Raw genomic sequence first — 17724 nt, forward strand, 5'->3', positions numbered from 1 at the left:
ACAGAGCGAGGGAAGCAGAGACACAGGCAGAGGGAGAAGCAGGCTCCATGCAGGGAGCCCAACATGGGACCCGATCCTGGGTCTCCAGGATCACACCCTGGGCTGAAGGCGGCGCTAAACCGCTGAGCCATGGGAGCTGCCCAACATTTTGTTTGTTTTTAATGTTTAAAAACCCCATCAGCCACTTCTTAATATATTTTCCATGCCCTGCACCTGTTTAGACCTAAAATTCAGTCAAGTTCAGTCAGCAGAAGTCAGAGATAAACAATTTTCTTTCATTTTATTTGAAATAATATACAAGAATAGAGTGTGCAAAATTCAGGGGCAGCATCATGAAGAGGTGTAAGGAACTGAGATCAGTTTTACAGCTGTGATTCCTACCCAGAAACACCACTTGGTAAGTAACATGAAAAGCCATGATTGTAGCTCAGAGCAGAAGCAGCTGTCTTGCCGCGTGTTGGCAACGTGCTCTCACCTCAGACAGCTGGAGGAAAAGTAAAGTGCGCGTGTTGCACCGCAGTAAGTGCAAAGTCTGCCCCCACCATAAACATATGATGACAAACAAGATATTTAAGATATGTGGCTGAGGAGATACAGAACACAAAGTTAAAAAATACAATGGTGTCAACTGTTAATAGCACCATTACAGTGACTATATCCCAATGCTATTAACTACCTCGACCTGGGCCCGCGCCGGGCCTCGCTGGAAGCAATGGATGGGCCTGCCTCGCGGGCCCGGGGGCTGGGGGGCGTGCCCGGGGAGGGGCCCGCAGCAGGCGGCCCTCCTCAGGGCACCGCCGCCATCCACCTGCCGCGTGCTCCAGGAGCCTCGTGGCACCGGCCCCACTAGGAGCTCCCGTGTTTGGCACAGATGCTGGGCCATGCGGTGGTCGCTCAGGGAAAGGCCAGCTCCCAGCTGTTTCATTCCACTATGTGTACAATACAGATTAATAAGCAGTAAGGAGCCAATGTATAGACAGCAGTTACATATTTTTAAATTCCCCTTTTGTACAATTTAAAATAAAACATGTATACACTCTCCTCTCTTTCTACTGTACTTTAGCACCACAGGATATCAATTTTCAAGCCTATATTACCTGATAGACATATATGAAGTTTGGAAGAAAAATAAGGCAATTTGGTTTACAATGTTGATAGTTTTAGCTTACTTAATGCTCTAATGGAGAAAGCAAATCCTCACTCATATTATTAAATCATTTCAAGACTCAATGCTATCAGTATCTTATGGTCACACGAATTCAGGACAAATGGTGACACCTCGATCTTCTTACGTCCCTCCGTCAACAGTCAGTGTTTATGCAACTATAGACTTAAGAACATAAGCATCCTGGCTTAATGCTGCTGTGAGCCCTGTGGAGACAGAATTAAAACAGCGAATGTTTACAAATCAATCCACAGTAATTTGACAAATGAAAGCAAAGATGGTTAACAGAATGTTTATGAACTTACTACTTAAAAAAGATCACTTTCTCCAATGGGATGATTTTTAAAAGTGTGCTAACACCTGCCGGCTCAAACATCCAGAAAACATATGAAAATGGTCAGAAGAGATGGATTAGCAGGAGCAGAAAAGCAAGGGGATCCAGGCCAAGTCTCACCACGCACAAGTCTAAGGTAATACAGAACTTTGGAAAACCAGCAGAGCCCCCTCTTCTATGGGAGTCTGCCTACCATCTACTTCTTTAAAAGAAAATTCTTAATAAATATAAGCAAGTGTGAGCTGCGTGTTACTCTAAAAAGATAACACGCATAAATGTATACAGAATGATGAGCGGAAGGCATCCTTGGCCAGCCCTCCCCCTGCAAAGGACGGATGTCTTCCTCTTAGTTTTTAAATGGTGTTCCAAACTGAGCTCACTCTCTTCTATCGTGAAGTTTCCCTCGTAATTAATCTAAAAATACAACTTAAAAGTCGCTAGCCTAGTAACAGAAACGTTCTAAGAATCAAGTCCATCCAAGGCTGCGTTATCATGGTGTAAATTCATTATGAGTCTCTTCCTGGGCCTATTTCTCTCCTTCCTGAGGTTTTAATCTAGGAATTCTGTGCCAGTGTCCAAAGGCCCCACAAAGCTTAAGGTGTCCCATCTTCCTTGGGCCCTGCCCAGTTACGGGACGAAAAGGCTGCTGGGCTGGGCTACCCCAAGACTAGAAAGGTTTTGTACTGTGCTGCTGAGTTTTTTACACTGATCTTCCAACCCAACTAAAAATAATACCATTCCAAAATTATTTTTCCACCTCAGCATTTCTGGATAAACCTTCTTAAGCATACTAGACATTTCCACTTTCCATGCTAAGAGTAAAGAGCACTTCATGCTTAAAAAAGAAAGAAAGAAAGAAAAAAGGCAGCCTGCTTCATAGGATGGTGTAAAAACATTGTATGTTATGAAATATAAAAAGGCTGAGCAAGAGCCTCGCTACCACCTTTTAAAGGTTAATAATCATTGCTGCACGTGCCAGTACAGTTATGCAGAGAAGTCAGGGTCTTTTTGAGCAATTAGTTGTTGAAACCTACTGAATTGGTTCTTTTCCTTTTCCAACAGTCAGGATTTAGGCGTTTCTGTTCTTCAGCCAAAGCCTTAGCTTCTAACGTATACATCCTTCTCTCTTCGTTCTTCATTTTCTTCCACCTGTCACCGAGGATCACGCTTATGGCTCTGTAAAATAAACACGGACACCACACTGAAGGCCAGAGCTTCTCTTAGATGCATGTCCAGTGCTGCTACCTCGGGAAGAGATGGAAAGTCAAAAGAAAAAAAGACCAGAATCTTGTCCAACAGAGAGAGGGAAAAGGTCAAGGCTATAGTAGTCATTTCCAGTAAAATCTCAAGTCCCATGGGCCCTTTCATCATAATTTTGGCAGTTAAGGCCTCCTGGAATAGTGCCAGTACTTCCAGTTGTCCAAGGACATCCAAAATGGCCAAGAATTCAATGTCCTACAGAGCTTAAAGGAAAAAGTATTTCAGAGAAACGGTTTAAGTTACCACTGGCTCTCTCCTGGCACATCAGTTTCCAAGATGCTGAGACAGCAAGGCAGACAGCGTTCAGTATCAGCAGCATAAGGTACGAGGAGCTACTCTTGCTTTCTCTTTGTGCCCGCAACCCATCAAATACTTAGGATTAAAGCCTCATCCATTCACGCAACCACAGTGAAACTGTGGCGGCATTAACTATGTTATGTGCACCGTACCCTTCCCCTCCAGAGACAAAGCCGAGGTGCTTTCTGTACTTGGGGAGACCGGATAAACTCAAAGGGAAAGAAGCCTCACTGGATAAAACACATCATGACAGAAATCTGAAGCTATTTCAAAACCATACAGTCTCATCCAGAACATGCAGGCAGAAAGCATTTCCCTTCTGTGAGGAGCTTTTGACCATGAACGCCACTGACATAAAAGGTCAGAGACGCTGCGCAAGGTGTACGCGAGTGAGGGCAGTGCCTGACGTGCAAGCGAGAGCTGAGCATCTGAGCCTCAAGAGGGAAGCACAGCTCTACTGCGTAACAGGAAATTCCGTGTGTAGTAAATATGTACATATGTATATATGTTTTTCCAGTATGTTGATGCAATTAAATGCTGTACTGCATCTTCTTTTATTAAAATGGAAACTAATTTTTACAGCTTCTGAGTTAAAGGTACCACCTAACAGTTGACACATTCACCAAATTGGTAAACATTTAGTAGGGATCAATTCCCAAATCAGAGGTGCATTTGGTTTGAGAAGTTTCTCTTTTTAAAATGTAAGTACTTAAAAATTTAGCTCACAACACCAGACTGGCAGTTGCCAGAGGCTGGGGGTGGGGTGGGGTGGGGTGGGGTGGGGTGGACGAGATGGGTGAAGGGGGTCAGAAGGTACAAACTGCCAATTATAAAATAAGCTTTGGGGCTGTAGGGTGCTGTACGGGACTACAGTTCATACCGCTGTGTCGTGCATGTGAAAGTTGCAAAGAGTAGCTGTTAAAAGTTCTCATTAAAAGAAAAATTTATACTTGTGTAGTGATGGATGAGAACTAGGCTTCCTGTGGGGAGAGTTTCACAGTATCTACAAACATCAAATCATTAGCTGACCTGAAACTATGTCCATTCCCTCTCCATCTATAAGTTAAGCTCCTGAGACATTCAAACTGGAGTTCAAAACTCAATTATTTTATGTGGGTAATCATTTGGCTTTTCTCATGATGTCAAGGAAAACAGTACTTTTGATTTTCAGGGAACCAGGAAAACTGGAAGATGTAATTTTAGTACATAGAGAATTAGGCTGGTCTGATAGGGAGTGAGCAGCGGATGCTCGCTGAGAGGATAAGCAAACAGTAGAAAGGACTAGAGTCAGTTTTATCCCTGGGTTCTAACTGAGGACACCTCTAAGTTTAGCCTTTGGCAGTTTATAATAATTTCCACATTTGTCGAAACTCTACAAATTGCCTCTGCCTGCACATTCCATAGTATGACACAGATGTAAGGACATCCTTGGGATCTGACACAAACTTTTCTATAAAGATGCAACAGTTAGTTGTTAGAACTGTGTCTTCGGGGGCCCCCGGGCGGCTCAGTGGTTGAGCGTCTGCCTTTGGTTCAGGGTGTGATCCCGGAGCCCCAGGACTGAGTCCCACATCCGGCCCCCCGCAGGGAGCCTGCCTCTCCCTCTGCCTGTGTTTCTACCTCAGTTTCATGAATAAAATCTTAAAAAAAAACCCAGTCTTCCAACAGGTAAACAAACATTTAATATTATTTTAGAAGGCAGATCCTTAGGTAACCAGATTCTCTCTAGGTATTATAAAATACTTACTCATGACCCTAAAAAAAAATTCCACTTAACCTTTTATTTATTTATTTTTTTGAAAGACTTTATTTATTTATTCATGAGAGATACAGAGCAAGAGAGGCAGAGACACAGGCAGAGCAGAGCAGGGAGCCCGATGCGGGACTCGATCCCAGGACTGCAAGAGCGTGCCCTGGGCAGAAGACAGGCACTAAGCCACTGAGCCACCCGGGATTCCCCCCACTTAACCTTTTAAAGTCAACCTAAGAAAACAAGAATTCAATAATAAAAGGTACTGGAGGGGGGCACCTGGGAGGCTCAGTCGATTAAGCCTCTTCCTTGGGCTCAGGTCATGATCTCAGGGTGCTGGGATCCAGCCCCGCACTGGGCTCCCTGCTCAGCGGGAGGGTCTGCGTTTCCCTCTGCTTGTGCTCTCTCTCTCTTTCTCTCTTTCATTCAAATAAACGAATAAAATCTTTAATAATAATCAAAAGCTACTGGAGGGCGAGTTTACTTCACTATCCCAGTTGCTGTGAAACTGCACTGAAGAGTTATTTGTTAGAATCAGAAATACCACTTTTACCTGTTATCTTTCCCTGGATACATCTGAGTATATTCAACTCTGTATTTTTTGGCAAAAAGCATGAAGGCATTCATTGGTCTTTTGCACTTGTTAGGAGAGGTGGCACTCACAGTCCCTGAGCTGTGGTTTTTGACAGCTTTAGCATACAAGGAATTGGAAGAGAGCTGTGAGGATCCTGGCGAGCCACAGCTTTTACTGAGTCCAGATCTTGCAAAGTCTTGACCTCCGGGCCCTCCACAAGACAAAGACGCACGACGCTGACGAGCCATACTACTTAACACATAGACTGCAGAAGAATCCATAGGTGTGAAGTCATAGCTAAAAAAAAAAATTTATTAACATGGTTTTAATTCAATTTAATTAATTTGTAAAAAACAGGATAAGAAAAAAAACCTTAAAACATCTGATTGGAAACTTGAGCACATGTAATGTTAACCAACCCTACTTTTAACAACTTCATCACCAATAGTTGCTTCTAAGATGAAAGCTTATATATGCATTGACTAAACTTATTTTTTTTTAAATCTGCAGAGAATACAAAGTTAAAAAGAAAACTTCAAGCCCCCCCTAAGAATGTTAAAATCCACGCACTTTATTCATAGCAAGTACCTCCTCCAGATCCCACACAACCCACTTAATTACTACTTTAGATTCACTTTCTTAACAAATTTGATAATCGGATTTCTTGGCCTACTGAAGCCTAGATAAAGCTAGAGAATTAAAACGGAGTGGCAGGCACATACCAGGACTAAGGACTACTCAAAGTGTTGGGAAGGAAAAGTCAAAACTGTTGAATGCAGCTAAAGAACTTAAAAGTCTTTGTTTAGGTCAAAGCGGTCATTTATAGGTCCACCACCCCTAGAGGCCAACCGTTAGAACACAACTTGGTACCTTAAAAGCAAAAGCTCACACCTATCAGTGGAGGCCAGTTCTGGGGAGTATACTCAGCTTACCATCGGCATGGAAACAAGCCACGTCCACATTCTCTCGTTGATTTTCCCAACAAGCTTGCCCAGGGAGTACCCTTACCTTCTCTATATAAGGAAACAGGCCAAGAAAGGAACAAGTACCATTCACCCAAGGCCCTGGGTCTGGGCGTCCCCAGGGCCCTGGGTCTCCTCACCAACACCTTGACCCTGGCTGACCTCAGGGTGAACGAGCAATAACCAAATTAACTGAAAATACTACCTGAAAAGTAGAGCTAATGGAGCCGACAACCTGAAGATTATACCTGTCCGAAGATTTCTTTTGTTCCAAATGTGTTAACGCCTACTGCTTACACGTTTCATCTTAACAGAAAACCTTTTATTCTAAATCAGCCCCTACTCTCTCCCTGAAAGGGAAACTCTGCTAATACGTCCCAACAGGTTGACGTCAGCTACAGGACAGTAGGGACGTGCCTGAAGGTGGAGCAGCAGGCGACACAGCAGCCGGACGCAGGGCCGGCCGGCCACGCGCTGCACACGATGAAGGGACCCCACGGCCCACCAAGCACACAATGCCTGGCTCTTGCAGCTACCACGTGGGACGAATGTAAATGGGGCTCCAAGGTCGCCCGGTCAAGGCTCGGCCGCTTGGCGCGACGTCGGGCCTGCGTCCAGCAGTTTCTGCTCTCCTCGAGCCCCTCCCGTGTGTGATTTAGGAAAACAGCAAAACGGAACCTGCATTACAAATGGGCCGGGCACAGGATCATTAATCTCCACCAAAGGAAGCATCTGATTACAGCGGGAAATACGGGTTCCGGCAAGGAGCGGCCAGCGAGGCACGGGAACCTGGCACCGCCGTGCAGCGCCACGGACGCGACCTCCTGCACCCGAGGCACTTGGCCCGACGGCAGCATTGGACGACGGCACGGACGGTCCAAGCACCGGCAACGTCCGCGCGAGCGCCGCCCCCCCCCCGCACCCCGCGGGGCAGCCCCGCAGCGGACGCCACGACGCCCACCGGGTCTCCCTGGGGCGCTGGCGCCGAAGAGCCCCGTGACGGCCCCGTCCTCCAAGGCTTCGGGCCCACCCCGGCACCTGGGCCCCCCCGCCCCCCGGCACCGCGTCAGGCGCTCGGATACCCGACGACTAACTGAGAAGGTAAAGAGGTCAGCTCCGGAGGACGAGGTGCTGCGAGGGCCCCAGGGCGCCGAGCCCGCCCCGCACCCGCACCGCACCCGCACCCGGGGCACGGCCTGGCGGGGTGAGGCGCGAAGGGCGGAGCCTCAGGGGCCGCAGCCAAGGGCGGGACCCTCACGCCGCGGCCGGGTCTGCTCCGGCTCTGGCTGGCGGCGGCTGCGGTCCCACGCCCGCCCCCCCCACGGGCAGTGAGCCCGAGGCCGTGGACCCACCCACGAGGGCCGCCTGCCGCCTGCCGCCGGCGCCATCACCTTCCCAGGGCCTCTCGGCGGGCGGCCCTTTGCCGGCTCTGAGGAGCGGGAGGGCGGCTGCTGCCGGCTCCCCCGTGTCTCCGCCAGAAAACGAGAGCAACGTCCAGGGCCGCCGGGAGTGCGGGGCCGGTGGGGCCGGTGGGGCCGGCCCGGGGAGCCGCCGCGGAGGAGCAGGAGCAGGGCAGGCGGCCCCAGGCTCCCGCCCGCCCCGTCGGCGCCACATCCGCCCCGCAGGGCTCTGCCACCCCTACTTCCACACAGTAAGGCCCTCAGGGACACAAGGCGGAGAGCAGCGCGAGGGCGGCAGCACGTCCGTCCGCGGGGGGCAGCCTGCGCCCTCAGCAGGCGGCCGCCAGCACCCGGGCCAGGCTCCAAGGAGGATCCCCGTCACTTCCACAACAGGGAAGGGCGGCGCTCGGCGCCCGCGCTGTGCTAACGCGGGTACCCCGCACACCGGCTTTCCCCTGCGGGAGAAGCCCAGCGTGGGATTTGGGTACGTGCAAGGCCAACAGCCTACCGCCAAGCTCCCAGGAAAAGCCTGGTGCCGGGCGTCCAGCAGCTCCCCTGGCAGATGCCCTGTCATCCCTGCCGGGCCGCCGAGCGCGCTGTGTGCCTCCTCCAGACTTCGCCCCGCGCGCCCTTCACTCCGTGCGATCTTGCCCCGTATCCTTTCACTGTAAGAAGCCTTAGGCCTAAGTGTGACTACGTGCCAGATCCTGTGGGTCATCCCAATACCGCTGAACCTGGGGTGGTCCCGGGGATCCCCTGCGTAACTGCGTAATGTGTCTTCTGTATACTACGTAAAAATTATGTTCCTAGATTTATCATTTTATTAGGTATATCTCTGAAGAACATCTGATCCCAGAAAAAAAAAAAGGAATGATACTTTATATTTCTGAGACTAATCTTACTTAACATTACTTTGATAATTGATCCATGTTTTACAACATATGACTATGGCTCATTCATCTTCCGCTTATAAAAAGAATCCCACTGTATGATTCTATCACAATTTGTGTGTTCACTGCAGCGGATGAAGACTGTGCCGTTCCCGTGTTCCCACTATGCTGAGCAACACAGCCATGACCGTATTTACACGTCTCCTGGTGCGTGTCTGTCAGGATCTACTTCTCTAGGGTACACATACTTCTCTAGGTGCAACTATTACTGACATTCAGTGATGTAGGATAAAGCCAAATCATCTTCCCAAGTTCTTCTATCTCTAGAATATGCTCACCAAAATGTGAGAGGATCACTGACCTATACACCCTAAGAATGTTTAGAGGTTCGGACCTTCAAACTGTCTCATTTCTCTATAATTTTTAAAAGAACAGTGTTCATGAGGGATATAATCAAATAGCATTTAGACTTTAATCTGCAGATGTTTATTGAGCATATAACCTGTGCCAGGGCCTGTGCTAAGTGAAGTTGCTTTGTAAAAAGAATAGCCTCACATATCCTTTTGAAATAAAAGTATATTAACGTTATATTTTATTATGTGACAATTATCTTAAAGAAAGAGTCTTAAAATCCCAGATACCTACAGACGGACTTTCTCTGGGTAATTTCTGGGCATAGGTAACCAACGGCCCCAGTCTGCCAGGCCTGCAGAGCTTCCCGAGACGCGGGCCTTTCGGTGCTAACACCAGAAAAGTTGCGACAGCCAGAGAGCTGATCAGATCAGCCTCGAGTGTCAGGACACGTGGGTACTTGCTTGGTTCTACCACTTGCTAGCAAGGTGAACTCAGGAAAAATCACTTCCCTCTTTAAGGTTTTCCAAATGTCAAGTTTTTGCTATTTTTACTATTTGTTAATTCACGCAACTGATGCCCTTGGTTGAAATGAGTATTAAAGACACCGTTAAGGAAAGAAAAGGGTGAACAGTTAACAACAGAAAACCACTATTAAGAGGCCACTATTAAGTGGCCTGGTGAAAACCGCTGGCCAGATACTGCAATTTATTATTTATAAAACTACCAAAGCTGATCTGTTTAGTTCTTGGTCACATAACATGCAGCATTTTCCCTCACCTAATAACCAAATATTTTAAGAACTCACAGTTTTCCTATATGACTACTCTGTATAAAGCTCCCCTTGAACTATTATTTTACTTTAATTACCTAGTATTTTTTAATTGTCTATATACTTCCTCTAAGTAGTCCTTTAATAATTCTCAAATCTTGTAGGTTTACCCTCCTGAATATTGACTTAGCAATCAAAGGTAAACATAACAGGAAAAAAAAGAACCCAATATTACCTTTTAAATGTATCAAAAACACCTGAATCATCAAAATTAATGGCATCGGGGTGTCCAGGAGGTAGACATACATCACCAATATGAATCTCACAACATGGAATGCCATGCTGTACCACAGTCAAGCTTGGATAAAACGATGACCAACCTAAAATTAAATCAAACAGCAGTTACATAAAGGATGGGGATGGATAGAAGGAACCCTAATTATTTATTCTATGAGAGACCTATCACTTCTGAACCTTAAAAACAAAAAGTTATTAGTTAAGTCCCAGCAGATTTTTATCATGTCCTTATCTTTGCCACAAAGCAAGGCCAAGTGTTTTCTTCAAGCAAGCAAAAGCTCTCCAAAACTAGTTTAATTCAGCATTTGATTAATATACAGATTCTATCGATCCGCACTTCCAGCGATTCACAAGATAGTGGTAGATGATGACTGAGACCATGAGCAGAGCCTCTGAATTACTATTTTTAACACAGAGTTGTTATAATAGATTCTGGAAAAGTGATTCAGGTATATAGCATATTTGGTGATCATAAACCAAAATGCAATTACCAGAATACTCCATTCCCCAAACTATACCAAGATAACAGAGAGCTGCTTATATAGTGTGCTACCCAACTCTAAGAGCTCCTACCCACGGAAGTAGAGCCCCACCTGACTCCTGCTAAGACACGTACGCATCATTAGGTCTTATGATATGGCACGTCGTATGGTAGTTCTCTCTAGCTGGAAAGAAGTTTGACCTTCAAGTTTTTTTTCTTAATCATCAAAGAATTATGCCATAAGACAGTTACAGATTTAAGAAGCTTTCTTTAAAAAGTTACTATAAATTCAAATTGAAGCCCTACCTTTATTTTTAACATAGAAAGGGTGGTCCAGCTTACACTCTACAGTAAGTAAGCCATCTTCCACTGTACCAGGATCAAAAGTCAACTTCAGTACAGACTCGCCAAATGATACACTTTCTTCATGTGATAACAACTTTAGACCATCAGAACCATAGCCCTGAAAATACATGCAGAGAGTGAACAAACAGGCAATGTTTAATTCAACACACAGTGAAGTTCCTATCACACGTCAGACTGGGAAAGGTAAAAACAGACAAGACGGGGGCCCTGTCTGTAAAGTCCGGACCCTCCACCCGGTGCTGCAGAAAGGCACACCCAGCGTCACCGCAGTGGGAAGCAGACTGGAACGAGCTCTTCAAGGGAACGACAAATGACACTAATGGACTCGAGTGAAGGGAGCTATAGCCTCTAATAAGACACTAGGAAGGACTTTCAGTTCCCAGCGGGACTGGGATTTAAAGGGAGGAAACCCAGAAGGCAGAAGAACAGGCCTCAGTACCAGGAACAGTGGAAACCAGCTAAAACATACAGGACAGTTGAGAGCGGAGGCAGAGAAGCCTGCCAAGCAGGGGCCGGTCCGTAAGGAGAGGAGCCTTGGCAACGGAGGGAGCGCTCAAACTTTCCTCTGACGGCACCGCAGGGCGATGCAAGTATTTTCACCAACAACTGTCAATTTTAAGAAGATGATAAAGTCTGCACAATAAAAGGTGCCTCCGGTATTCATGTCTTTGCAGACACGACAAGAGAAACCCCCGAGTCTGACGCTGACAGGTGCCGCGGCCGCAGAACTGGGGGAATTTTAACCCAACAATACTTACTAAGCAGTTGGCACACGCCAGGTGCTGGGTTCTGAACACACATCACCCCCACGGGGTCCCCCCTTCAATTCACAGAAAAACAAAGACCAGCACGCCACCAGTTAGCTTCGGTACACAGCCCTTCTTACACAAGCGCGTGAAGAAGGCATGAAGGAGACAAGCATGACGGCAATGCGTCTTTAGGGAAATAGAACCGATCCACAAGATTTGAAGGGAGGAGGGGAATGGTCAACTGCTTGGTTCTTACTCTGCCAGTCAAGAAGGCTAACGTGTTTAGGAGAAGGGAGAGAAAGGAGGCCAGGCAGGGGAAGGAGAAGGGGAGTCCAGTCGGGGTTATACTACAGCTGAGTATAAAGAACTGATCTTCGTGAGCAAATGTCCAACGTGCAGGCGAGGCCTACAGCCGTGTGTGTGTAAATGAAGTTACAGAATCTTCTCACTCTTACAGCTGCAAGACCTCCAAACAAATCCAATCTCATTCTACAGATCAAGAAGCCAACTAGCAGGAAGAGTGGGGTCGACAATCCACCTGACATAGTTACACAGAGAGAACCAGAACAGCCCGGGTCTCCCGCCTCCGAGACCAGAACACCTTCCACAGGCCCACCGAGGAGCCCTGCCGAGCGTCTCCGCAGACACCGCCAAGGGGCAGAACCTTCTCTCACACTCAGCGCCATGGGCAGACAAGGCACCGGCCCCAGGAACAGAGACAGCCAAGACCCGGAGCCCTGCCATGCTGCACAAATCAAGAGAAGACAACACACGGTGTCAAATGTTGCAAGGATGGCAAACAGAGCAAGAAGTCTCTCTAGAAATCAGAATTAAGCTAGTGACCTTTGAGACAATTTGAGTAGAGCAGAGGAGGCGGAAGTCAGCCTAGGAGAGAGTAACAGCAAGAAGGGGAAACCGAAGGCAGTCGAATCAGGACTATTTTTCTCTAGATTCAACAGTAAGTAACAGCAGGATCCAAACAGGAATTTTAAATAGGCACACTTCACATGCCCAACTTCTCCGCCTACAGCGGAGACGGAGACGGAGAAATTAAAGATTTCAAAGATTAAGATTTTAAAGATATCAACCGACATTTATCCTACTGCTTCCTACTAGTGCTTTTGCTTATCGATTTTGAAAATGCCAGTATTTTATCGTGTCACTTCAAAAATAAACAATATAATCAACTCTCAATTATCCATTTGGGAACTGACCACTTTGCAAATTACCTAAGATAAACCCTTGGTTCCTTTGTTCATTTTATTTCAAATGCCAGTTTAGTTTCCCCTAACCTAAAACATACAAAAAGAACTGAGAAATAAATCTCTTTCCCTCATGAGAAAGCTAATTGCAAAGGTAAACCCGAAGTCCCTGCCGCTCTCCGTCTGGCTAAGCCGGAACGCAGTCACAAAACCTCTACCTAAAATGTAAGATGTCGCGTAAATATCAAAGTAAATGGAGACTACTCCTACTGATTCATAATAAGCCTAGGTTTCCTTCTGAAAGATTTGGAACAGTTTTCTGAATTTTAAATTAACCTTGTGAGTGCCCACTTGGAGATCTTCCTCATTATCACAGCCTTCGGTTCTAGCAAAATCTTCAACATCTTGCCATTCCTTATTGCTTCCCTTATGAAAGCACAGTCGTGTGCCTGAAGTAGAAAACAAAAACAAATATTAGGTACGTGCCTAGCATGCTACACAAGTCGGCTGTAAAAACTCAAGCATTCTTTCACCTTTCAGAAAACAGTGCCAGGCAGTTGAAGGCCAGGAGTTGCACCAGCCCAAATCATCATCATCGGAGAGGGAGGACATGCAGAAAATGCCAGATTCTGACTCACTATTTGCCTATGGAGAAAAACAGCAGAAACTTTTTTATTTTGTAACATATTTTGTTCATATCTGTCTTTATCTCAAGGCCTCAGGCTCTCTCCCCACAAGTAGATAACTTTAAGCACTGTAAACTTAGGTAAAAATACTCCTTTGAAAACTAAAGTTTCTAGAAGTTTTAGTTCAGTGCATGTTCCCACTGGTAACAAACTTTCCCAACAGTTGGTAGAGCTGTAAGTAAAGTAAAATCGAATCCAGACCACTGGCAGAACAATGAGACGACTTCCCAGCTGTAAGTGCTTCAAAAGTACTTCTGAGAAAAGGAAAGTTAACATATTTCAACTGTTGTGCAAACTCCATAACAATTTACTCTCATGAACAAACTCACCCTTTCGTGTCCGACTGCTGTTTCCTCCTTCCAGTGCTGAGGGAAGGCTGGCTCGCTCTTAGACGAGGACACGGGTGGAGGGCGTGCATAGGAATGTAAACTTTTGCTAGTAGCTATGATGTGTACAGGAGATGATCTAAAATAAGGAAGCAGTTTTAACCATAAAGCAGAGGTCCTTAAAGTAGATCTTTCCTTCTGATGAAAAGAACTTCATATTCCTAATACCAGTGTTATCACATATAAGACACCTATGGAAAAACACTAGTAAAGACATCAAGATTTCATTTGCAATCTGCTATTCCTTAACTTTTTTTTAATACTATTCCTTAACTTCTTATCCAAGCCCTCTTCACACATTTTAAATACTATTCTTTTTTCATATTTATGTATTTTAAATTCCAAATTATACTTTCCTTTATTCACTCATTTTTATATCAGTAAATACATATAAACATGCATATTCTCATTCACGAAGGACCATCTGCAGGGCTCCCTGTCTATTTCTCTCCTACTTTCACACAATCAGTATGAACAGGGGCCCTAAGCTGAATGCGACCAACGTGGACCCTCTATCTACTAACCACCTGTCACTGGGCCAATAAAATGAACAACCTAAGGCTAAAATGCTTAAACTTACTATAGCAGAAAGCAGCCTCTTTGCAACTTCTTATAACTGGACACCACTTCTTGTTCTCTGATACAAACTTGTTGCAAAGCATATACTCATAAGGCTGGTTGTTATTCCCTGAGATCACCTTTTAAAAAGGTCAGAGATTCCTGGGCGGGGTACCAGTAAGCAGCATGTCCAGTCAGGGTGAGCAGCACCACGCACTGAGCCCACAAGTTGGGAAAGCAGCAGAGAGGAAGACCACAGGCTCTAGGAGACCAACCCGCCCGAGGCCTCACATCAGGACAGTTCTTGGAGATGCCAACTAGGAAGGGATCTGGTCCACAAGAGAGGAAAGTGTACGTATGTCTGCACTGACCCTCGTAGTTAATGGAGGAGGGGCATCTCATTTTCCAATTCTTCCCTTATTTATTCCTTGAGAAATTTTATTAGCCCCTCAATTTTAATTTTATCTTCATTAACACTTTTTCATTATGCCTTTGCAGAAGTTACTTTTTGATAAGGGTCTACTGAACTATGCTTTCATGTTCAGAGCACTTCTTAAAAACCCCCTCAAAAGTTTTGAAGGATTTTATTAGCACACTCTCCAACCAATTTTGGATTTCAAAATATGAATATTAAATGTTTCATCTTTGCCACATTTCTTCCTTTTATTAAACATTTAGACCTTTATGAAGTATTAGAGAATGGCTAAACTGCTAAAACATCCTCAAGTATACCCTGGCTTCCCGACTAATTAAAGAAAACAGGTTTATTTATTCTTCTGTTGAACCACTTAAGGAGAAGTAACAACATAACATTCTGAAACAAATACGGTCTAAATTTTCTGTAAAAATTAACATGCCAAACATGTCTGCAACACTAACACCACTGGTCTCCTCTGTCCCTCTACCTGCACAGCGGTAATATAAACTGGACCTGTCCTCAGCCCCTTGGTACTGCACAGTTACAACCTCAGACATCCAGAGCTCACTAAATCTATTTAACATGCTACGAGAAGTTGCAATGAGCAGCCCCTGACAGTGTCAGCAGACAGGCGAGACAGCAGAGCGGGACTCCTGGACTCTCCTAGTAAGGAGAGGAGCACAGAAAATGCTGCAGAATACGTTTATATCTTCAGGGAGATACTCCTTTACTTATGTTTTTATTTATATCAATTACCTTTCTGAGGCTCTACTCAACTTTCCATGAACTACATTATTAATTCTCTTAAGTTTGTGCTAAAAAAATAAGTGTTATCTCTAAACTAGGAAAAAGAAAGTCCAATTGAAAAATCAGAGTCTGCTTTTTTTAATTGTACACGAATTTTTAGCTTTTTGACTACTTTTTCTTTCTGGGAAATTTTCATGAATTAAACTGAAAGATTCAGTTAACTAAATTGAATTTGCCCTAATCAAGACCAATATCCTGAACAGAAGGAAAACATAATTTCATGGGTTGCAAGAAAACCAGGGCTTCACATATGAAAGTTTATTTTGTAGCAAAGAACTACAGTAAGTTAGAAGCACTACCAAAATTCAAATATTCCTCTATCATCTTGAATGGACTACAGTCTGTCTACCCACCTGAGTAGAAATATGGGCAATTGTGTCCTCTACAAACTATCATATTTATCTAGGTCTTTTTACTTAATTTTCTAATTTTAGGGATAATTTTTTTTTTTTTTTTTTTAATTTTCATTTACGATAGTCACAGAGAGAGAGAGAGAGAGAGGCAGAGACACAGGCAGAGGGAGAAGCAGGCTCCACGCACCGGGAGCCCAATGTGGGATTCGATCCCGGGTCTCCAGGATCGCGCCCTGGGCCAAAGGCAGGCGCCAAACCGCTGCGCCACCCAGGGATCCCTAATTTTAGGGATAATTAATGAAAAGTTATCCACTTAGGTCTCTAGGAATTTTAGTTCAAAGCTTCCACAATTTTCACAGCACAACAACTCATTTGCGGAAACTGTGGTCTGGATATAAGAAACAGTGGTTTTTTTTACCAATGGGAGTCCACTTTTATTAAATTCCAGATTTTAACATTAGCAATTATAGTTTTCACTAATAGGTAAATAACATAAGGTCACATACACTGTGGAAGAAAATAAACCTAGACCAAAAGAAGCCAAACACAAGGCTGTTAAGTTTATTAAAAAAAAAAAAAAAAAAAAAAACATTTATTATACCTATGGTTCCTGAGACAAGTATAATTTTCATTTCTATAATCATAAATATATAATAATCTTGGTCTGGATTTATTTTTTGATGACTTTAATACATTTACAAATATTTTTGACTCTGCAGTCCTCAGATCACTTTTATCTACTTCTAAAAGTATGAAATCATATTAGGTGAAAAAGCTCTGCAATCATTACAGAACAGAAAATTTAATTCTAATGACTTTACTTAAATTCTAATTTCAGTAAACCCCCTCATTAAATGGTTAATAGCATTATTACTTTTCAAACTAGGAAAAAAAAAAAAAACCCAGCTCCTTGTAATGATAGAAGTTTGCAATAAAAATATAGGCAGTGTTCCCACCTGTTGTAGAATGAGCACTGCATAAGCGGACTTTGTGGACTGGTGGCGATATTTGCTAATTCTGTTAGCCAATCCACCTCATTTTCACCGTAAGTATTTTCTGATATGTCTGAGGTATTTTGGTTCCAAGATGGTCTTGGATATTCTTGATGTGAAACATCTGAACTTAGCTGATATATGGCAGATTGGGTAGGATCACTTTGAACAGCCTGAAGTTCAGGAAGGTCATCTGCAAATAAACATACTCAAAATTATAAAAAGGAAATTGCTAATACAGGGAATAATGTTATAATTACAGCTAGAAGTGAAGTCCTTAAATCTAATTAATTTTGCGAAAAGAAAAATACAAATTCGAAATGTTTTCTTGAATAAAACAAAGTTCAATCTAAAAAATGACACCTTCTATATTCAAGGGTCAACAGAGCCTGATGGGAAATAGACTGAATGGATGTAAATGTACTAATGACTTGTAATTACCACACCTGTTCTCAGACCGGAAAAACAAAGTTTGTGTTTTCTCTTTGTTTTTATAGTTCACCTGGGATTAGTCCATATACCACCAAGACATTTTCAGCTTAACGTGTTAATGAGGAAAAAGGCATCTCAAGTGTACACAGATGTACTTACTCTGACACTTTGTTACCCTGTTATGGAAGATTACTGCAATAATGAGAACAATTTTTAAAGAGGAGACCGACAGGTCATATGAT

The 17724-nt window shown here is 44.3% G+C and overlaps 1 protein-coding gene across 1 annotated transcript; it reads right to left on the reverse strand.

Annotated features, from left to right (window-relative positions):
* Window positions 1–263: 263 nt before the first annotated feature.
* On the reverse strand, window positions 264–17273 carry HBP1 (HMG-box transcription factor 1). Its single transcript, XM_041774083.1, has 9 exons — window positions 17015–17273; window positions 13866–14001; window positions 13384–13495; window positions 13187–13299; window positions 10840–10996; window positions 9991–10135; window positions 5360–5677; window positions 2534–2675; window positions 264–1371 (listed from the first exon to the last, which is right to left on the reverse strand). The coding sequence occupies exons 1-9, from the start codon at window positions 17035–17037 to the stop codon at window positions 1354–1356; spliced, it is 1164 nt and encodes a 387-aa protein (XP_041630017.1). The 5' UTR covers window positions 17038–17273; the 3' UTR covers window positions 264–1353.
* Window positions 17274–17724: the final 451 nt, after the last annotated feature.

The sequence above is a fragment of the Vulpes lagopus genome, chromosome 11 (genome assembly GCF_018345385.1).
Source record: "Vulpes lagopus strain Blue_001 chromosome 11, ASM1834538v1, whole genome shotgun sequence".
In the NCBI taxonomy this organism is placed as follows: domain Eukaryota; kingdom Metazoa; phylum Chordata; class Mammalia; order Carnivora; family Canidae; genus Vulpes; species Vulpes lagopus.

Bases quoted from the DNA above. Each gene is read 5' to 3' on its own strand.
- HBP1 (XM_041774083.1), bottom strand. From the start codon at position 17,037: ATGCAGTGCTCATTCTACAACAG. The intron at 10,136-10,839 runs GTAGGGCTTCAA...ATTTAATTTTAG, and splicing joins TTTCTATGTTAAAAATAAAG to GTTGGTCATCGTTTTATCCA. The intron at 5,678-9,990 runs GTAATATTGGGT...TTTTTTTTTTAG, and splicing joins GTTTTTGATACATTTAAAAG to CTATGACTTCACACCTATGG.